The sequence below is a fragment of the Ranitomeya imitator genome, chromosome 4 (genome assembly GCF_032444005.1).
Source record: "Ranitomeya imitator isolate aRanImi1 chromosome 4, aRanImi1.pri, whole genome shotgun sequence".
Taxonomy (NCBI): Eukaryota; Metazoa; Chordata; class Amphibia; order Anura; family Dendrobatidae; genus Ranitomeya; species Ranitomeya imitator.
In genome coordinates, this window is record NC_091285.1 from 347,883,811 (window position 1) to 347,906,801 (window position 22,991).

The 22,991-nt window shown below is 42.7% G+C and overlaps 1 protein-coding gene across 3 annotated transcripts in view; it reads left to right on the plus strand.

The window, feature by feature from the left end:
- CELSR1 (cadherin EGF LAG seven-pass G-type receptor 1) overlaps positions 1 to 22,991 on the plus strand; it is a 232,138-nt gene that overhangs the window by 106,333 nt on the left and 102,814 nt on the right. For all 3 annotated transcript variants that reach the window (XM_069764986.1, XM_069764988.1, XM_069764989.1), the window contains exons 2-4: positions 7,322 to 7,960; positions 18,206 to 18,428; positions 22,078 to 22,193. In XM_069764986.1, the coding sequence (XP_069621087.1) occupies positions 7,322 to 7,960; positions 18,206 to 18,428; positions 22,078 to 22,193 (978 nt within the window). The remainder of the gene's footprint in view (positions 1 to 7,321; positions 7,961 to 18,205; positions 18,429 to 22,077; positions 22,194 to 22,991) is intronic.

Consider the following 22,991-nt stretch of genomic DNA (forward strand, 5'->3'; position numbering starts at 1 on the left):
AACTAGACCCCGAAAGGAACTTATCTAGATGTGTGGTGAGCACTTTGAACCCCCAAGTGCTTCACAGAAGTTTATAACGCAGAGCCGTGAAAATAATAAATACGTTTTCTTTCCTCAAAAACAATTATTTAGCCCAGAATTTTTTATTTTCCCAAGGGTTACAGGAGAAATTGGACCCCAAAATTTGTGGTCCAGTTTCTCCTGAGTACGCTGATACCCCATGTGTGGGGGTAAACCACTGTTTGGGCACACGTCGGGGCTCGGAAGTGAAGTAGTCACTTTTGAAATGCAGACTTTGATGGAATGGTCTGCGGGTGTCACGTTGCATTTGCAGAGCCCCTGGTGTGCCTAAACAGTAGAAACCCCCCACAAGTGACCCATTTTAGAAACTAGACCCCCCAAGGAACTTATCTAGATATGTGGTGAGCACTTTGAACCCCCAAGTGCTTCACAGACGTTTACAACGCAGAGCCGTGAAAATAAAAATCATTTTTCTTTCCTCAAAAATGATGTTTTAGCAAGCATTTTTTTATTTTCACAAGGGTAACAGGAGAAATTGGACCCCAGTAATTGTTGCGCAGTTTGTCCTGTGACAAAACACTCTGAGATCGCCTTTGCTGGGGTCAAAGGTCACGTGGTTTGTGCATTGAATCTGAGGCGTACAGCAGGTTTCTGAGCAGGCTGACCTCAGGTCAGATTTATTAACATGAAAGCAACATGAACAAAACAAAACATAAAAATAAATCCTAGCCTGTCCGGCACTAACTAAACAAATACGTTGCTATCTCAACAACTGGGGGGGCTTCTCCCACCCAGCTAACATCACACAGATCTTGAGCACAGCTCTTCACTCACGTTTGTCTCACACAGGCAGGCAATCTGTGTGCCCCAGGCAGACACTGGAAACCACCAGCTGGTCATCTTTTATTCCTGCAATCATTAACCCATTAGCACCCTGAAGATACTGAGTGGCCTAATTCACATAGGACAAACACCTGGGCGAGATATACCTGCCTCCAACTACCACACCAGCATGAGTCTTACAGTCCTGAGTATGCTGGTACCCCATATGTGGGGGTAAACCACTGTTTGGGCACACGTCGGGGCTCGGAAGTGAGGGAGCACCATTTGACTTTTTGAATACAAGATTGGCTGGAATCAATGGTGGCGCCATGTTGCGTTTGGAGACCCCTGATGTGCCTAAACAGTGGAAACCCCTCAATTCTACCTCCAACACTAACCCCAACACACCCCTAACCCTAATCCCAACTGTAGCCATAACCCTAATCACAACCCTAACCACAACCCTAATTCCAACCCTAAGGGTACCGTCACACTATACGATTTACCTACGATCACGACCAGCGATATGACCTGGCCGTGATCGTAGGTAAATCGTAGTGTGGTCGCTGGGGAGCTGTCACACAGACAGCTCTCCAGCGACCAACGATGCCGAGGTCCCTGGGTAACCAGGGTAAACATCGGGTAACTAAGCGCAGGACCGCGCTTAGTAACTCGATGTTTACCCTGGTTACAAGCGTAAAACTAAAAAAAACAAACAGCACATACTTACATTCTGGTGTCCGTCAGGTCCCTTGCCGTCTGCTTCCCTCTGCTTCCCGCACTCACTGACTGCCGGCCGTAAAGTGAAAGCACAGCCGCTGTGCTCTGCTTTCACTTTACGGCCGGCAGTCACAGTGCGGGAAGCAGACGGCAAGGGACCTGACGGACACCAGAATGTAAGTATGTGCTGTTTGTTTTTTTTAGTTTTACGCTTGTAACCAGGGTAAACATCGGGTTACTAAGCGCGGTCCTGCGCTTAGTTACCCGATGTTTACCCTGGTTACAAGCGAACGCATCGCTGGATCGCATCGCTAGATCGCTAGATCGGTGTCACACACACCGATCTAGCGATGACAGCGGGAGATCCAGCGATGAAAGACAGTTCTAAACGATCTGCTACGACGTACGATTCTCAGCAGGATCCCTGATCGCTGCTGCGTGTCAGACACAGCGATATCGTAACGATATCGCTGGAACGTCACGAATCGTACCGTCGTAGCGATCAAAATGGTATAGTGTGACGGTACCCTAACCCTAAGGCTATGTGCCCACGTTGCGGATTCGTGTGAGATTTTTCAGCATCATTTTTGAAAAATCCGCGGGTAAAAGGCACTGCATCAATGTTTCCAGCCATGGTCGATGATATTGCAGCATCGGCCATGGCTGGATTGTAATATTTCACCAGTTATAATAGGTGAAATATTACAAATCGCTCTGATTGGCAGATTCACTTTCAACAGCCAATCAGAGCGATCGTAGCCACGGGGAGGAGGTGAAGCCACCCCCCCTGGGCTAAACTACCACTCCCCCTGTCCCTGCAGATCGGGTGAAATGGGAGTTAACCCTTTCACCCGATCTGCAGGGACGCGATCATTCTGTGACACAGCATATGCGTCACAGGTCGGATTGGCACCGACTTTCATGACGCATACGCTGTGTCACAGGTCGGGAAGGGGTTAATCACATGCGTAATAACAGCATAAACGCAGCTTACTACGCATGCAAACAAATTTAAATAATCTCTTACCTTGTGACCGCCGGAAGTCCGCGTCCACTGCAGTTCTCGCGATGACTGAGCTCACAGCGAGAACTGCCGTTCACATGACCGCCGGGTTACCCGATCACAAGGCTGGTTCTCACGATCAGCTGATTGTGAGAACTGCAGTACAAGTGACCACCGGAGAGTTATCTCCGGTGGTCATCTTCCAGCTCTGCTACATCTGGATGTCAGGCATCCAGGTGTAGCAGTGCTGGGCTCATTGTGGGACACTCGTTATTAAGGGCTACGTCTGAACAGGGAGTATTTGTGTTGGTTTACTTTTTTATTTTTTTTTGCTGGAGATCGAGGGATTCAGGGAATTAGCAGAGCAATAAAGATGAGAAAACTGTGTGATGTTTTATTTCATTAAAAGACTTTATTCTGGCTGTGTCTTTATTTAACCTATAACAACTATAGGATTAGTAGTGGATAGGTGTCTTATTGACACCTCTCCATTACTAATGGACTTGATGTCGCCTTACAATACAAAGGTGACATTAACCCCCAAACTATTACCCCACTTGCCACCACTACAGGGCAAGTGGGAAGAGCGAGGCTAAGTGCCAGAATTGGCGCATCTCATAGATGTGCCATTTCTGGGGTGGCTGTGAGCTGGTGTTTGTAGCCGGGGGGGCAATATCCATGGTCCCTTCCTAGGCTATTAATATCAGCCCGCAGCTGTCTGCCTAGCCTTTTCTGGTTATTAATTTTAGGAGGACCCCATGTCATTTTTTTGTGGGGGTTCCCCTTATTTTAATAGCCAGTAAAGGCTAAGTATACAGCTGTGAGCTGATATTAATATCCTGGGAAGCTCCATGGGTATTACCCTCTTCCCAGGCTATAAACATCGGCCCCCAGTCAATTGCTTTTCCTCTGCTGCTTTGGAAAATTGCGCGGGAGCCCACGTCATTTAAAAAAAAAAATTTATTAAAAAAATTAAAAGGAATGGACATTACATATTCCTGTGTGGCCGGTGTCACACCGGTGTATACCTGTGTGGCCGGTGTCACACTTGAGAGTGTGATGTGAGAAGCTCGCGCGAGTCTCTCGCATCAACACCCGGCACTCGGGACCGGAGTGTGTGGCTGCATGTATTTGTATGCAGCTGCACACATCGGTTTGAGGCCGGCGGCAGCGCCAGGTGCTGATGCGAGACACTCGCCTCACACTCGCATCACACTCGCAAGTGTGACACCGGCCTGTCACGTACTTCCGGATGTGACAAAAGATTCAAGATATGTAAATTAGTATACATGTGTAGTAAGCTGCGTTCCTGCAGTTATTACGGATGTGACTAATGTGGTTTTACCACATGTAATGATAGTCTATGGGAAATTTATGCTGCGGGGACTGAGTGTCTCTGCATCGTAAATAGACATGCTGCGGTCTATAAAGACATGCAGCATGTGCGTATACACAGGTCTGCCACCTGTGACTTTGAACGCATAGTGGAGATGGGATTTCTTGAAATCCCATCCACTATGCTGTAACATCTGGATGCTGCGGGTTGGACGCTGCGGGATGGACGCTGCAGATGTACGCAGAAAATCTGCAGCGTTTACTGACTGTGTGCACGTACCCTATCTGCAAACAGGAAATCACTTTTTTTTCTTTACCAGAAGCCAACTTTCAGTAAGCTTTATTTCAAGTGACAAAAAAACACATGCAATGAAAAAAATGCATCAAAAACACAAGTGACCTGCCAGTGACCTCAGATGCAGATTTCACCTGGGTCAAATCCTGAGCAAATACTGAGCCATTCCTGACTGTGGAAACATACCCTAACAGGAGCAGCTGTAGCTGAGCTCAGATTGCTGCTGTTAACCATTTAGATGCTGCTGTCAATTTATGACACTGGTATTTAAATAAAATGCTCGCTAGTGCATGCGCTTCGGCTCTCATCGGACCCACGAGATACCAATGGCTTCCATGGCAGATAGGGGCCCATTGAAGGCCTCTATAGCTGCAGTCTTGGTATTCCTATGAAGCCCAACCACAAGCTGAGCTTCTTTTCACACTGTGATTTATACTACATACTGCAATACATTGACAAAGGATCAGCAGCTCAGCTCGCCTAAGGATACTAATAATACAAAATAAGTAAAAAAATCTATAATTTAAATAAAAGTATTTTTTCTCAAATTATAAAATTAATTAACCCGAATGGTAAACACTATAAAAAGAAAAAAATCCAAACCTTGTTTTTAATCACCACATCCAGATAAATAAAATAAAGATGATAATGGTATTGTTTATTATTATTATTATTATTATTATTATAGCTCCATTTATTCCATGGCGCTTTACATGTGAGGAGGGGTATACATAATAAAAACAGGTACAATAATCTTGAACAATACAAGTCACAACTGGTACAGGAGGAGAGAGGACCCTGCCCGCGAGGGCTCACAATCTACAATGGATGGGTGAGGATACAGTAGGTGAGGGTAGAGCTGGCCGTGCAGTGGTTTGGTCGGTTTGGTATCAATGAAATTGTCAGCTCAACACGGAAAAAATAAACCCTCACACAGCTCGATGGAAAAATAAAAATGTCTCAGAAAATAGGATCGCGAACCAAGATTTTTTTCTACAGACTTAGAAAATGTTTTTTTTTTTTAAACCAAGTAAATAAAAAAAATCTGTACAAGTTTGCTATTGTCATAATTGTACCGATTTTTTTGCCATGCAGTGAACAGTGTAAAGACAAACCTAACAACCAATGGTGACATAGCATTTGTTTCACTATTTCCTCCCGCTCGGATGTGTTTAACTGTTTTCAGTACATTATAAAGCAAAATCGATGGTGTCATTCAAAACTACATAGCCTGCTTTTGGCTATGTGGACAGAAAAAAAAAAAAAGTTACGGCCCTTGGAAGAAATTGAAGAAAAAACGAAATGGCAAAAATGAAAAATTGCTGGTCTTTAATTTCAGTAAAGTGGCTCCCTTTAACATTCTTATAATTGTTACAACTTTCATTAAAGATGTTTTCTATTTTGAAATTGTCATCGTCAGTATTCTAGCAGAGGTATAAAATACCAAACTGATCTGGTACTCACCCTCCTCTGGTCCAGGGCTGCCTCCCTGCTGCTGCTCTGGTGATTGCTTACAGGCTGCAGCTAATCACTGGGCTCAGGAGATCTGTAGACGCCATTTACCACTGAGCCCAGTGATTGGCTGGAACTGGAAAACCCCTCTAAGGCTACTTTCACACTAGCGTCGTTTGGCCTCCGTCGCAATGCATTGTTTTGGAGAAAAAACGCACCCTGCAAAGTTGCCCGCAGGATGCGTTTTTTCTCCATAGACTTTCATTAGCGACGCATTGCGACGGATTGCCACACGTTGTATCTGTTGTGCGACGGATGTGTCGTGTTTTTGCAGTCCGTCGGTAGCCTAAAGGATAGACATAAAAAAAAGTTTGTTGTGGAGAACATAAGGAATGATAAGGCTAGGTTCCCATTGCGTTAATGGGACCGCGAAATTAACGCCGTGCAACGCGTCCGTTAGCGCGCCCATTAACAGCAATGGGGACGCGCATCACTAGTGCGTGCCATTTTCGGCACGCGCTAGCGATGCGCCGGTGTTTTGCGGCGCGCCGCGGACGCTGCTTGCAGCGTCCGAGGCGCGCCCGCAGTCCGTTCCCCGCTCTCGCAGATCGGAGATCTGCGAGAGCGGGGACGTTTAACGCGACCCCTTTATATCATATTGCGTTAGCGCAATCCGCTAGTGCTAGGCGCTAAACGGATTGCACTAACGCAATCTGAACCTAGCCTTAGCCATAAAACCATGACGTATGTCGAGAAGCTGCTAATGGAGGGGATGTTGAGTAGTAGAGACTATCGATGATTTAGTGTAGGGTCTGGGGATATTCTGCAGCATGATTTATAGCGCTCAGCTTTAGAGAGAACCAATGAGAATTCATATTGGGATTTATTGTATCTTGAACCTTCCTGCTATTTGTGGCCATTATACTGGCGATCTGACAGTGTCTTGTCTTTGGTATAGGGTCTGAAGACCAAGGTTCTGCTGTGGGGTCTTCTAATTTATAGCTTCTTATCATTTCTGACAGATACTCACCAGGGAGCGGTGACAGCGGCATCAGACTCTTTGCTCAGCTTTTATGTCCGCTTCTTCAGAACATTGCATACATGTGTACCACTCTATTCTAAAGAATGGCGGAATTTGATGTTGTTAAGATGAGAAAAGCCTGGCTGCACAAACCAAATAAATACATTTACATTACATACTTAGTTTGATACCATCATATGACGCCCACGGTTCTTTAATGCAGGGAGATCATTAAAGGTTGAATATAGTGTAAATCTGATAGGAACATGTGCATCCAACATTTTGATGATTAAATCTGCATGTTAATATAGATACCTCCATTGTAAAAAGGGTTCAATGCACAGTTTATCTCTCAATAACGTAAATGATGTAATAGACAATCGTTGCTGATTTCTGTAAACGGCGCCATTCCTATCCACAGGCCATGTATGGTATTGCAGCCTAGCCCCTTTCACGCCAGTAGAGCTGAGCTGCCATACACGATACAACCATGGACAGGTGTGATGAGTATTTTTTAAGTTCCTGGAAGAATGTAGACTTTTTTTTAAATCTGGATAATTCCTTTAATTTTCCTAGTTCTTGAGAAATGAGTGTTACGTTTGCTTAGATATAGAATGTTATATACTCATTTTGTGCTCTTTTCCTCCTGCAGATGGGGTTCACAGTGTCACTGCTCACTGCACCCTACGGGCTACCATCATCACAGATGACATGTTGACCAACAGCATCACGGTCCGGCTAGAAAACATGTCTCAGGAGAAGTTTCTGTCCCCACTCCTGTCTCTGTTCGTGGAAGGAGTGGCCACTGTCTTGTCTACAACCAAGGACGGCATCTTTGTCTTCAATATTCAGAACGATACTGACGTGAGCTCCAACATTCTCAATGTGACATTTTCTGCCTTGCTTCCTGGTGGGGTGCGAAACAAATTCTTCCATTCTGAAGATCTCCAAGAACAAATTTACCTAAACCGAACGCTGCTCACAATGATTTCCACTCAGCGGGTCTTGCCTTTTGATGATAACATTTGCTTGAGAGAACCTTGTGAAAACTACATGAAGTGCGTTTCCGTATTAAAATTTGACAGTTCAGCTCCTTTCATAAGCTCCAATACAGTACTTTTCCGCCCCATTCATCCCATCAATGGATTGCGGTGCCGCTGCCCTCCTGGATTTACTGGGGATTACTGTGAAACAGAAATTGATCTCTGTTACTCCAACCCTTGTGGAAATAATGGACTGTGTCGAAGCCGGGAAGGCGGCTACTCTTGTGAATGTAATGAAGAATTTACAGGTACGACTGTCTGTTATACAGAACATTGGCGAAAGATAGCTAGCTGGGTGATTTCCTGCTTGCGAAGACAGTTAGCGACCTCTTCAATCAGTGAGGCTAGCTGTATGTGTTGGTCTGATGTCGAAGTCACAGATTGACCCCTTTAGTATTTTACAGAGTAAAATCTTTAGGTATCGCTAAATCTAGAAATGAAAGATGTATAAAAAGTATAGAAACTACTTGTTTTCCAGGCTTAGTAGAACTACACCAAGGTCCCTAAACACAACGCAGCCGATTAATCAATACTGGCTTTTTTTTTTAGGTCTTGATCAACAGTGTGCTGTAATAAGATGTGCCTAGTTCATTAGGAGGCATGCGCCTTTTAAAGGGAATCTGTCAGTAGAATCAACCCTTCTAAGCCGTCTATATGGGCATGCAGATCATAGGAAGCTGAATGAAATTATACTTTAATATCTGCAATCTGATGTGTTATTCCAGAGAAATCCACATTTTACTTACATGTAAATGAGTTGTGATGATCTGTGGGTCAGACACTTATTTGCACGAGGATCTGTCAGAGATTATTTTAACTCCAAAGGGGTGTTACCAGTATGAACCAAGTAATGACTGACAATTTTCACTCATAGTCACACACAGTTCTCCAGTGAGATCAGAACAAGCACAGTACAACAGAGCTAACACAGTACAACAGAGCTAGCACAGTACAGCAGAGCAAACAGTACAACAGCTAACACAGTACAGCACAGCAAACAGTACAGCAGAACTAAAACAGTACAGCAGAGCTAACACAGTACAACAGAGGTAACACAGTGCAACAGAGCTAACACTGTACAACAGAGCTAACACAGTACAACAGAGCAAACAGTACAACAGAGCAAACAGTACAACAGAGCTAACACAGTACAGCAGAGCAAACAGTACAGCAGAACTAAAACAGTACAGCAGAGCTAACACAGTACAACAGAGCTAACACAGTGCAGCAGAGCAAACAGTACAACAGAGCTAACACAGTACAGCAGAACTAAAACAGTACAGTAGAGCTAACACAGTACAACAGAGCTAACACAGTACAGCAGAGCAAACAGTACAGCAGAACTAAAACAGTACAGCAGAGCTAACACAGAACAGCCAAAGTGAACTTTGTCTCATTATAAACATTTGCAGCAGGAGTGGTCCTCTCATAGTGCTGGCAACTCTGCTTATTATAGTAGTCATCTCACTACAGCAGAGTTCATTCTTGTCTCAGTGCAAGCACACTTGCAGTGAACCCCCCCCCAACCCTGGCTACCCGTGAGATGGAAGCTAAAGCACTATGAGGGGATACCTGCAGTGCAAATTTATGCTAGTACAACAGAAGTGAACCTTGTCTCATAACTGTGTTAACTCTGCTGTACTGTGTTAGTTTTGATCTCACTAATGTCCCTGTTCATTTACATAAGCATTGGAGGCAGATTCTCATGTAGATTTGTGTCCAGATCATATATCTTAACAACATATTTACTGAGTGGTGCCACGAGTTCCGCAACGCAAGTAATCCTTCATGCAATCTACTTTCAGATAATACTTGAAAAAGGCCTTAAAGGGCCGAAACATTGGAAAATTATGCAATTTAGGAATAAACCATCAATATCTTCTAGTATGCCAAATAATTTTTAATGACTGATGTATTTTTCTTCTCAGTACCTACCCCATTTTAAGCAGAGAGCTAGCTTATCTAACAGAAATGTTATTGCAGTCAGGGACTAGAGTACGGTACTTTTTCCGGAATAATTTAGACCTTGTTAGCAACGTGAATGATCATGATTTAGTTAAGCAGCATTGGTTAAGTTGATGGATATGGCCAAGAATGGTGAAAAAATAGCAAGAGTTGCAACATTTTTTACAAATCTAAGGTGCACAAATATATTAGCACATTTTAAGGATTTTTACAACAAAATTCTGGCAAAAAATGGTTAATATATTGGGTCCACAGTTTTTAATGTCCTGGTTGCCTGCATATTTTGTTGTATTACTTTAGGTGAGTTCTGTCTATTTTTGGCCCTTTTAGGAAATTCTGTGTTAACGGAGGAGAGGATAGTCACATGTAAAGCGCCATGGTATAAATGGCGCTATAATAATAAATAATAATAATAATAGTCAGGATCGTTATCTCAGGACCACAGAGAGGAGCAGTTACTAATATGTCTGTCACTCTGGGAGACCTGTCCTTTGTTTTGCAGATATCACATTCATTTGAATGTGCCCTGTGTATTTCTTTATTACCCTTGATTAAACTAAGAACCAGAATTCTACAGTGGCTTGTGAAAGTATTCACCCCTTGGCTTTTTAGCTATTTTATTACATTACAACCTGTGTTTAAATATGTTTGTAATCTGATTTGTGTGTGATACATCAGCCCTAATAGTTTACATATCTTTTCACTCCTTTTGCTAAGAAGCCCATAAAAATTTCTGGTGCAAACACTTACCTTCATGAAAGGAAGTCCACTTCTGTGCAATCTAAGTGTCACATGGTCTGTCTCACCTTTTCCGAAAGGCCACAGGGGATGCAACACCATGAAGCAAGAGGCACCACCAACCAAACAACACACTGAAGGCCAAAGAGATCTCCAAACAAGGCAGAGACAAAGTTGTTCAGAAGTACAAGTCTGGGTTGGGTTATAAAAATATCCCAATCTCTGAGGATTCCCTGGAGCACTATCAAATCCATTATCAAATGGAAAGAACAGGATACCTCAAGAAGCCTGCCAAGAGAGGGCTGCCCACCAAAACCCTCAGCCCCGGCAGGTAGGTCATTAATCGCTAAGGAAGCACAGAGACCAAAGGTAACCCTGAATGAGCTGCAGACTTCCCAAGCAGAGACTGGAGTATCTGTCCATACGACCACAATAAGCCATACTCTCCATAGAGGTGGCCTTAATGAAAGAGTGGGCAGAAAAAAACCTTTACCTACACACAAAAATTGTAAGGCTCTATTTGAGTTTGCCAAAAGACTTGTGGGAGACTCGCCAAATATATGGAGGAAGGTGCTGCGGTCAGATGAGACCAAACTTGAACTTTTTGCTCAACAAGGTAAACGCAAATCAACAAAACTCATCACCCCAAGAACACCATCCCCAAAGTGTAACATGCTGGCGGCATCATCATGCTGTGGGGATGTTTTTTGGCAGCAGGGACAGGGAAAGTGGTACGAGTCACGGGGAAGATGTATGATACGAAATACAAGGATGTTCTTGAGCATAGCCTGTTTTAGTCTCAGTGATTTGAGAATTGGACGTGGGTTCACCTTCCAACAAAACTATGACCCAAAGCATACTGCTAAAGCAACATTTTAGTGGTGTAAGGGGAAATGTGTAAATGTCTTGGAGTGACCCAGTCAAAGACCAGACCTTAATACAATTAAGAATCTGTGGTCAGACTTGAAGATTGCTGTTCACCTGAGGAAATCATCTAACCTGAAGGTGCTGGAACAGTTTTGCCTTGAGGAATGGGCAAAAATCCCAGTGGCAAGATGTAGAAAGCTGATCGACACTTATCCAAAGTGACATGCAGCTGTAATTACCGCAAAAGGAGGTTAGGGTGGCGGGGTGGGGTGTGGAGAATTGAGTAGTTATGTACACTGACGTTTTCTGTTGTTTTGTCTTATTCATTGTTTGCTTCACAACAAAAAGGGAAACCAAACATTCACAGTTGTGGTCATGGTCTTTACAAGAATTGATGCAAACTTAAAAAACAAACAGTGAAATACCAGGTTCTAAGGTATTAAAACACGAAAACTGCCAAGAGAGTGAATACTTTTGCAAACCATTCTATGTATGTTGTTTATAGCAGTAGTGAAGTTTAGCAACCGTGTTTCCGTGTTCCTCTGCGCTCTTAGTGTGCGTTGCACCTGTTTGTACCTAAGGCCGGAGTCACGCTTGCGAGTTCAATGCGCGTGAGTCTCTCGCATCAATACCCGCACTTCTGCCGGCACTCGGGACCGGAGTGTGCGGCTGCATGTATTTCTATGTCCCGAGTATTCGCTGCAGTGCCGGGGCTTGATGCGAGAGACTCGTGCAAGTTTATCGCATTGAACGTGCGAGTGTGACTCCGGCCTAATAGTATGATATCTTCGACATTTCTCACTGCCCAGCCCCCTGCTTACAGAAAGCACAGTGGCTGGGTCCCTGTACACGGTCCTCAGATCGGCCGCCTGTGTGCTGTGAAGCCGCGGATGTGAATGGAAGCAGGATTACTATTGTCTTGAGTATAAGAAGAGCTTACCTCATTAATATTAATTAGAAAACATGACAAAACTTGTGGCTTGTCCCCGCACCTTCCGCTTTTAGGAATCGTCCTGTCTTGTGAATCTACTATTTCATCCACAATATGAGGCTGCTTAAGCCCCCGTGTTGGGGTAAGCCCCTGTGTTGGGGTAAGCCCCTGCGGTGACTCTCGGTTTCTTTGTTGCAAATAATCTTGGCTGTGAATTTCAGAGCCCTTAAAGTTTATTTTTACCAGTTGTGTTATCTGTGAGCTGTGATCCGCTGCATGTTAATGTGAAGCATTGTTCGGCCTGTGAATGAACTTGCAGTTGAATGATCCTGTTGGTGTGGTAATGTCGGCTGGAATGTCGAGCCAGCCAGGGACTACTTGCTCTTCATATTACCCTTTCAACGGGCGGCAACTCGGAAATATGCTCCTGCAAAATCTGACAGTCTGTCATCTTTACGATAGGAGTTACTAAAGACTGATGATGGAGCGGGCAACACAGATAGCGCTCAGTCCACGAATCACAGTGGGTAACCCAACTTTAAAAATCCCTGAACAACTTCCTTTGGAGGATACTCATGGTCAAATGTCATTGTTCTTCCTCCCATTCCTTTGAAGGTCCTTCCTCGGCCTACAGCAATTATCCGTAATTTAGACATGATGAAAGTTACCTTATCTAGTGAGGCTTCTGTTACTAACACCAAGGTAAACTGATCCACAAAGTGCATTTTCTGGTAACATGACAGCAGGGTAATTAAGAGTTTGTTCTATTTTCTCTAAATTATATTTTGGAATGTCATAATCAGGATAGCTGGAGCTTCCAATTTCATATATTTCTATTTTACTATGGTTTTCAGTGCCAATAAGCTGTAGTTTTAGGACAGAGTAGAAGACCCTTCAGTTTCCCATATACGGTACCTTAAATAGTTGTCAACTGACAGATTTCCCCTATTGTTAATGTGTGTTAATGTGTGTTGGGGCCTTTACAGAGGATCATTCACTGGAATTGTCAAAACTCCTCGAATTGCTTCTGTTCCACTAATTCTAAAAAAGTTCATCTTTTTTTCCTGTTACCCTCCGTTCCAAAGTTATGCTCACCAATAATACAGATGCTGGTTTTCTCTTCAACCAACTGGGCGTGTACCATAGAACGTCTCTGTGGGCATTTTCTTTTTCTCCTCTGACACCGGCCCATAAAAACAATGCTGCACCCACAGACAAGTTCTATGGTATACACCCAGTTGGTTGGAAGGACAGTTTGCTTCTTTATTACCATAAGGCATGACTTTGGAACGGAGGGGCACTCAAAAAAATAGAAAAACTGACCTAAAATCAGTGGAGCAATGGCAGTGTGAGAAGGTACCCAGTTTAAATAGAAATAATCCAGTAAAAGGTCCTCTTTTAAGTCAATCTTTTGAATGGCAAGTTTTTTTTTCTGCATTGGCTATTTTTTTCTGTTTTTTGTTGACTTATGATAAGTGTTTGGTCACACATAGTGGAATTGCAGTGGATTCAAATGCAGGTGAAAAAAAAAGTCTGCAAGGATCTTCATGAAGTAGACACGTAGGCGTCACTATCCCTCGATTTGCCCCAGCTATCTGCTATAAGTCGCAGACTTTCTCCATGTTACGCAAAGATTTAGCAATTTTCAAAACCATTTTACTCCAGCAATCTGGCGTAATCAATGTGATGAATCGGAGTCTTAATTTCTTTCCCTCAAACCATCGTTAACCTTTCATGTGAGATGAAGTTGGAGTATGTACAACAATGAAGGCTTATTCTTTGTCCTCTTTAGTGCAGTTTTACAACATTACACGCATTTACTACGTTTAGGCTTTGTCAAATTTTAGAAATTGTGGTAGCCATACTTTCTGATTTTGTTCTCACTGATTTCACTGAGAATGGTGAGCCATCTAAGGGATGTCCTGACTCTTGGAGAAAGTTGAGAATTGTCTGACAACTGCTTTCTCCCCTCTCCCTATTGAAAACATATGTATAGGGAAAGATGGGAAGGATAGGTATGTAAAGTGTATGGCCAGCTCTAGTTAGCCTGGAACATTAGAACTGGTACCTGACTTTCCTGGTTGTTTTCAGTTGGTTTCTAGGACTGTGGAGGCCTCTGGCTTTTGGATTCATCTGATCGGCTCCACAATATTTGGTCCATCCTTGTTCTTAGTGCGTGGCATCACTCTGATTAGGGCATGTTTGCTTTCCTACACAGCAGTTAACCTATTCAGGAGCAATTTGTGGTTTAATGTACAGTAATTAATCTGTGTCCGCTTTTTGCAGTCATTACCTGAGGATATTTACTTGTGGTGGTTCTGCCACCTGTTGTGATCACAGCTTCCGATAAGTCTGACAATGTTCGGTTGTCACAGACAATGTTACACCGTGACAATGTTCCTCGGCTGTATCCTTATCATGTCCTCTGCTCCACCAATATCCCGAGACAGTAGTGGCAGTGACTGACGATTCATCATCATAAGGTAGAAGCAATGGCAGATATCGGAGCACCCGGCCTGGGACTGATAATTGTTACTACAGTGAAAGGCTTTGTTTTAGAGTTTTCTATTTGCAAAGAAGACATCTCGCCCTATTATTTTTCTTTAGTTTCTCATTTGGCCCAAGGGCTTCTTCTAGTAAAGGGATTAGTCATTGTTGGTCAAACATTAAGGTACCGTCACACTTAGCGACGCTGCAGCGATACCGACAACGATCCGGATCGCTGCAGCGTCGCTGTTTGGTCGCTGGAGAGCTGTCACACAGACAGCTCTCCAGCGACCAACGATCCCGAGGTCCCCGGTAACCAGGGTAAACATCGGGTAACTAAGCGCAGGGCCGCGCTTAGTAACCCGATGTTTACCCTGGTTACCAGCGTAAAAAAAACAAACAGTACATACTTACATTCAGCTGTCTGTCCCTTGCCGTCTGGTTCCTGCACTGACTGCTGGCCGTAAAGTGAAAGCAGAGCACAGCCACAGCGGTGAGTCACCGCTGTGTGACTCACCGCTGTGCTGTGCTTTCACTTTCACTTTACGGCCAGCAGTCAGTGCAGGAACCAGACGGCAAGAGACAGACAGCTGAATGTAAGTATGTACTGTTTGTTTTTTTACTTTTAGGATGGTAACCAGGGTAAACATCGGGTTACTAAGCGCGGCCCTGCGCTTAGTTACCCGATGTTTACCCTGGTTACCAGCAAAGACATCGCTGAATCGGTGTCACACACGCCGATTCAGCGATGTCTACGGGGAGTCCAGCGACGAAATAAAGTTCTGGACTTTCTTCCCCGACCAGCGATCTCCCAGCAGGGGCCTGATCGCTGCTGCCTGTCACACTGGACGATATCGCTAGCGAGGACGCTGCAACGTCACGGATCGCTAGCGATATCGTCTAGTGTGACAATACCTTTAGTCATTTTCTAGCTGAGCTGCTCTCATCAGCCATGTCTTCTAAAGACCTGTATATCTGCACGAAGAATAACATCACATTGCTTTTTATGGCAATTCTCAAAATGGTATTTCGGGTTTCTTTGTAAATGTTTGGTATTGCTGTTTGGATTCTACTAATTAAAATAGCTTGCACATCATGGAATTCAGGGCCGGAGTAAGCACACTGAATACTTAATGGTAACCACTAAACTTATGAATTTTCTAGGTCTTAATGTGCCGACTACGTGGCTCTTTTTAGTTCTGATTTTTCATTGATCACAGTGGGTGAAATAAGTTTCTGAGTAAATATAGTTCTAAAAGTACAATTGACATTAAATTCTCATCAGATGTTGGCAACAACCCATCCAATCCACACAGGCAAAGAATCAAGCCATATATGTCAATAAATTAAGTTATACTGTATGTAATAATGAGAAATTGCACAAGAAAAAAGTTGTGAACACATGAAGACAGAAGTGCAAAAAAAACATGGAAAGTCATGAGTCAATAATTAGAAAGCAATCCTGCTACTTAGTAATTAAATATCAGCTGGTTCAATTGTTGGCATATAAAAATGTGTCTCATTACCAAGGTTCCACACAAGAAACATCTCATGATAGTTCGAACCAGTGAGCTGACTCAAGACCTTCACAACCTTATTTTTGCAAAGCATACTGATGACATTGGTTACAGAAGAATTTCTAAACTACTGAAGGTTCTAGTGAGCAATGTTGGGACCATAATCTGGAAGTTGAAAGAACATTATTTCACCCTAAACAATCCACGACCAGGTGCTCCTGCAAGATTTCAGACAGAGGAGTGAAAAGAATTATCAGAAGAGTTGTCCAAGAGCCACAGACCACCTGTAGAGAGCTACAGAAAGACTTGGAATCATCAGGTACATTTGTTTCAAAGAAAACAATGAGTAATGCACTCAACCTCCTTGGCCTGTATGCACTCTCACCATGCAAGGCTCTTGCTGATCAAAAAGCATGTGAATGACAAAAGGATGAATGGACAAATGCACCAAGACATTCTTGAAAAAAATGTGTTGCCATGAAGATGGAAGATGAAATGATGGAGGACATTTCAGCAAGACAATTATCCCAAACACACAGCCAAGGAAACCCTCAATTTTTTCAAAAAAAGAAAATAAAGCTGCTAGAAAGGCCCAGCCAATCACCTGACCTGAATCCAATAGAACATTTATGGAAGGAGCTAAAGCTCAGCGTTCATAGAAAGAGCCCATGGAACCTTCAGGATTTGAAGAGTGTTTCTGTGGAAGAATGGGCCAAAATCACACCTGAGCAATGCATGTGACTAGTTTCTCCATACAGGAGGCATCTGGAAGCTTTCATAATAAACAAAGGCTTTAATATGAAGTATTAACTCCTTCAGCACCAAGCCTGGTTTCACCTTCCTGATAAGGCCAAATTCTGACCAGTGTCACTTTATGATGTAATAACTCTGGAACATATCCTAGTGATTCTAAAATTGTTTTTTTGGCACATGTTGTACTTCATAATAGTGGTAAATTTTGGTCAATGTGATTTGCATTTATTTCTGAAAATATTGAAAATTTGACAAAAAAATGTGTAAATTTTACAATTTTGAATCTTTGAATTTTTATTCTCTTGAACTAAATAGTTGTACGACACAAAATAGTTAATAATAACATTTCCCACACGTCAACTTAACATCAGCTCAATTTTTGAAACGTAATTTTTTTGTTAGGAAGTTAGAAGGCTTAAAAGTTAATCAGCAATTTTTCTTGTTTACAACAAGATTTACTAAACCATTTTTTTAAAGGGAACACCTCACATTTCAAGTGACTTTGAGGGTCCTATATGACAGAAAGTACCTTAAAGTGACACCATTTTATAAACTTCATCCCTCAATGTGCTCAAAACCGCATTCAAGAAGGTTATTAGCCCTTCAGGTGCTTCACAAGAAATAAACCAATGTGGAAGGGAAAAAATTAACATTTTAATTTTTCCCACAAAAATGTTACTTATGTAAGCTGATACCGCATATGTGATGAAAAACTACTGTTTCGGCAGAGGGAAGGGAGCGCATTGCAAAATAGGACGTAGCAGCACATCCAATGTCTAGAAGGGGTTAATTAAATTTCATTAAGCGTGTTCAATACTTTTTCCCTGGGTCATTTCTCATTATTATTATTACTATTATTATAATACATATCTAAATTTATGGACATCAATGGTTTGATTTATTTGCCTGTGTGGATTTGGATGGGTTGTTACCGACATCTGGTGAGAATTTCATGTCAATAGCGCCTGCCGATATATATTTTATGTAGAAAAATTGGTGGCGTATTTTAATACTTATTTCATCAGCTGTATATATGTATGAGTAAACATATAATGTATTTGTCAATTTTTTAAAATAAATCCAGTGGTATTTTTTTTAGCCATTATTTATATAGCCGGTTAGTATATTATATCTGGATGGCCTCCCGTAAGGACATGATACATGTACAGTTTATTTTCTGTTAGTATGAAGCTGGTTGAATACTAAAATGTTGTCTTCTCTGTTTTCTTCCTCAGGAGAACACTGTGAAGTGAGCTCAAGGTCTGGACGCTGTGTCCCTGGGGTTTGCAAGAATGGTGGCACCTGCATTAACCTGCTTATCGGAGGATTTAAGTGCAAGTGCCCCCCTGGAGATTTTGAGAAGCCCTACTGTGAAATGACCACTAGAAGCTTCCCCCCACTGTCTTTTGTTACTTTCAAAGGATTAAGGCAGCGCTTTCATTTCACTGTCTCTCTTATGTAAGTTCCAAAGATTTCTAACTGTCTCTAGCTGCATTGGATGCGGACCGAAATAGATGTGCTTTAACCAGTATTAGTGGGCAGCACGGCGGATCAGTGGTTAGCAATAGATGTGCGTTAGCCAGTATGAGCGTATGTGCACACGTTCAGGTTTTTTGGCGTTTTTTCACGATAAAAACGCATTACAAACTGCAGACATATGCATCCTATCATTTAGAATGCATTCTGCAATTTTTGTGCACATGATGCGTTTTTTTCCCGCAAAAAAACGCATTGCGGTAAAAAAAGCAGCATGTTCATTAATTTTGCGGATTTTCTGCGTTCTTCCCGCTATTCTATGCATTTGGGAAAAAACGCACAAAAAACGTACAAAAAACATGTCAAAAACGCGAAAAAAACGCATGTGCATTTCTGGCAGAAATGTCCGGTTTTTGTCAAGAAATTTCTGCTAGAAAATCCTGACGTGTGCACATACCCTTACTGGGCAGCACGTGGCTAAGTGGTTAGCAATAGATGTGCGTTAGCCAATATTAGTGGGCAGCACAGTGGCTCAGTGGTTAGCACTGTTTCTTTGCAGTGCTGGGGTCCTGGGTTCTAGTATGTATGTTCTCTCCATGTTTGCATGGGTCTTCTCCGGATAGGGTTCTAGTATGTATGTTCTCTCCATGTTTGCTTGGGTCTCCTCCGGATAAGGTTAGGGTTTTTGTATGTATGTTCTCTCCATGTTTGCATGGGTCTGCTCCGGATAGGGTTAGGGTTCTAGTATGTATGTTCTCTCCATGTTTGCATGGGTCTCCTCCGGATACGGTTAGGGTTCTAGTATGTATGTTCTCTCCATGTTTGCATGGCTCTGCTCCGGATAGGGTTAGGATTCTAGTATGCATGTTCTCTCCATGTTTGCATGGGTCTCCTTCGGGTAGGGTTAGGGTTCTAGTATGTATGTTCTCAACATGTTTGCATGGGTCTCCTCCGGATAGGGTTAGGGTTCTAGTATCTATGGTCTCTCCATGTTTGCATGGGTCTCCTCCGGATAGGGTTAGGGTTCTAGTATGCATGTTCTCTCCATGTTTGCATGGGTCTCCTCCAGATACGGTTAGGGTTCTAGTATGCATGTTCTCTCCATGTTTGCATGGGTCTCCTCCGGATAGGGTTCTAGTATGTATGTTCTCTCCATGTTTGCATGGGTCTCCTCCGGATAGGGTTAGGGTTCTAGTATGTATGTTCTCTCCATGTTTGCATGGGTCTCCTCTGGATAGGGTTAGGGTTCTAGTATGTATGTTCTCTCCATGTTTGCATGGGTCTCCTCCGGATAGGGTTAGGGTTCTAGTATGTATGTTCTCTCCATGTTTGCATGGGTCTCCTCCGGATAGGGTTAGGATTCTAGTATGTATGTTCTCTCCATGTTTGCATGGGTCTCCTCTAGATAGGGTTAGGGTTCTAGTATGTATGTTCTCTCCATGTTTGCATGGGTCTCCTGCGCATAGGGTTAGGGTTCTAGTATGTATGTTCTCTGCATGTTTGCATGGGTCTCCTCCGGATAGGGTTAGGGTTCTAGTATGTATGTTTTCTCCATGTTTGCATGGGTCTCCTCTGGATAGGGTTAGGGCTCTAGTATGTATGTTCTATCCATGTTTGCATGGGTCTCCTCCGGATAGGGTTAGGGTTCTAGTATGTATGTTCTCTCCATGTTTGCATGGGTCTCCTCCGGATAGGGTTAGGGTTCTAGTATGTATGTTCTCTCCATGTTTGCATGGGTATCCTCCGGATAGGGTTAGAGTTCTAGTATGTATGTTCTCTCCATGTTTGCATGGGTCTCCTCCGGATAGGGTTAGGGTTCTAGTATGTATGTTTTCTCCATGTTTGCATGGGTCTCTGTTGTGAATTCTGTGATCAAGCTCCCTCCTGTGGTCACGAGTGGTACTGCGGCTTCTGAGTTTCCTTCCTCAGGTGATGAGGTTAAGTCGTTAGGTGCTGCTCTATTTAACTCCACCTAGTGCTTTGATCCTGGCCTCCAGTCAATGTTCTTGTATTGGTCTTGCCTCCTCCTGGATCGTTCCTGTGGCCTGTCTACTCAGCATAAGCTAAGTTCTGCTTGTGTTACTTTTGTTGCTATATTTTCTGTCCAGCTTGCTTTTTTGGTTTTGCTTGCTTGCTGGAAGCTCTGAGACGCAGAGGGAGCACCTCCGTACCGTTAGTCGGTGCGGAGGGTCTTTTTGCCCCTCTTCGTGGTTGTTTGTAGGTTTTTGTGTTGACCGCAAGGCTATCTTTCCTATCCTCGGTCTATTCAGTAAGTCGGGCCTCACTTTGCTAAATCTATTTCATCTCTGTGTTTGTATTTTCATCTTACTCACAGTCATTATATGTGGGGGGCTGCCTTTTCCTTTGGGGAATTTCTCTGAGGCAAGGTAGGCTTATTTTTCTATCTTCAGGACTAGCTAGTTTCTCAGGCTGTGCCGAGTTGCATAGGGAGCATTAGGCACAATCCACGGCTACCTCTAGTGTGGTTTGATAGGTTTAGGGATTGCGGTCAGCAGAGTTTCCACGTCTCAGAGCTCGTCCTATGTTTTGTGGTTTTTGTCAGGTCACTTGTGTGCTCTGAACTTCAAGGTCCACTGTGGTTCTGAATTACCTATTCATAACAGGTCTCCTCTGGATAGGCTTAGGGCTCTAGTATGTATGTTCTCTCCATGTTTGCATGGGTCTCCTCTGGATAGGGTTAGGGCTCTAGTATGTATGTTCTCTCCATGTTTGCATGGGTCTCCTCCGGATAGGGTTAGGGTTTAAGTATGTATTTTCTCTCCATGTTTGCATGGTTCTCCTTCGGATAAGGTTAGGGTTCTAGTATGTATGTTCTATCCATGTTTGCATGGGTCTCCTCTGGATAGGGTTAGGGTTCTAGTATATACGTTCTCTCTATGTTTGCATGGGTCTACTCCGGATACTCCGGTTTCCTCCCACATTCCAAAGAGTGATAGGGAATTTATTTTCTGACCCCCCCAATGGGGCGCTGTGAAATTAATAGCACTATATAAGTGAGTGTAATAAATAACTAAACATTAGCGTTTCCTGGGAATTTCACTTTGCACTTTTATCTTTTGGTGTATCCCAATATGGCAGATTTGTTGTAGCTTGTAGAAATCCATGTGCTTGCCGTCAAAACAACCTCGTACATGAATGAAACTGATTTTTAGTTGCAGAAATATCCCAAACCCATCTGCACTTTAAGTTACGGTAATTTATGACAATTTTGGTCATCATTTGACTATGTCACATATGCAATTTGGAAGAAAGTCAATATAATAGTTAAATTAGTGACAAAATGTACAAATGGTGGAGAAAGGTTGAACTTGTGGACCTAGGTCTTTTTTCAACCTACGTAACCATGTAACAAAAAAAATTGACAGCAATGTAAATGCCATATGACCGCCTCGCAATGTCCCTGACTGGTCTCCAGCATTCTGTGTTGGACTTTCCGCTGAGCATCCCACAATTTTCTAAGCGATCCATTCTTCACGTCACCAAAATGTAACTGCCTGGTGAGAATATTGCAATGGTGTTTTTCTCTGTTATGTCTCTTCTTTTTGTTTCTGACTTTTGACCCCTTCCTCTGTCATTAAATGTCTAGAATGTGGTGGCCTTTGTATTTCAGATTTGCCACCAGGGAGCGGAATGCACTGATACTTTACAATGGCAGGTTTAATGAAAAGCATGACTTCATTGCACTCGAAATTATTGAGGAGCAGATTCAACTAACTTTCTCGGCAGGTGAGTTATGGCCTGTGAGGAAACCATTATAATTCACATGATGTACCACTTTCCTTTTTATAGCGCATTTTATAGAATTATTTGCATATCTCAATATGCAAACTATATTATTAATTACCCTTTCCAAACTCATTTTCTTGCATTAGGCGGGGTATTTAGGTATAGTAATTTGGAATTTGGGAGGTTACCTGGGAATAAGTGCCGCAGGCGCTGAGTGACTATATTAAATCACCATGGTACTGTGGAAGCCAGAGTAGTCACCCACTTTGCTAAGTGTTCATAGAGCATGTTGATGACTTTCTTCCCCATGCCTTTCTCAGGGGAGGATGATCACCAGTTGCCAGCGCTGGTGCTTGGAATTTTAGGTAACTATTTTTTCTTATTCCAAAAATATTTTTTTAAAAACCATTGCTTTTAATGCAGAGTCATGGGAAACCAACAAGAGATTATGTCAACCTGCAATAGTTAAAAAAAAATACAATTATATGAAAAAGTTTGGGCACCCCTATTAATCTTAAGCTTAATGTTTTATAAAAATTGTTTTTTTTGCAACAGCTATTTCAGTTTCAGTAGGTAGGAGTATTTAAAACAAGAAAATGATAAGGGTGCCCATACTTATGCACCTGTCAAATTTTGTTTGAATGCAGATTGCACATTTTCTGTTAGTACAATAAACCTCATTTCAAGGCAGAAACATTACTGTGTCCAATAGTTATCAGATATATGAAACTGAAATAGCTGTTGCAAAAAAAAACAATTTTTATAAAACATTAAGATTAATAGGGGTGCCCAAACTGT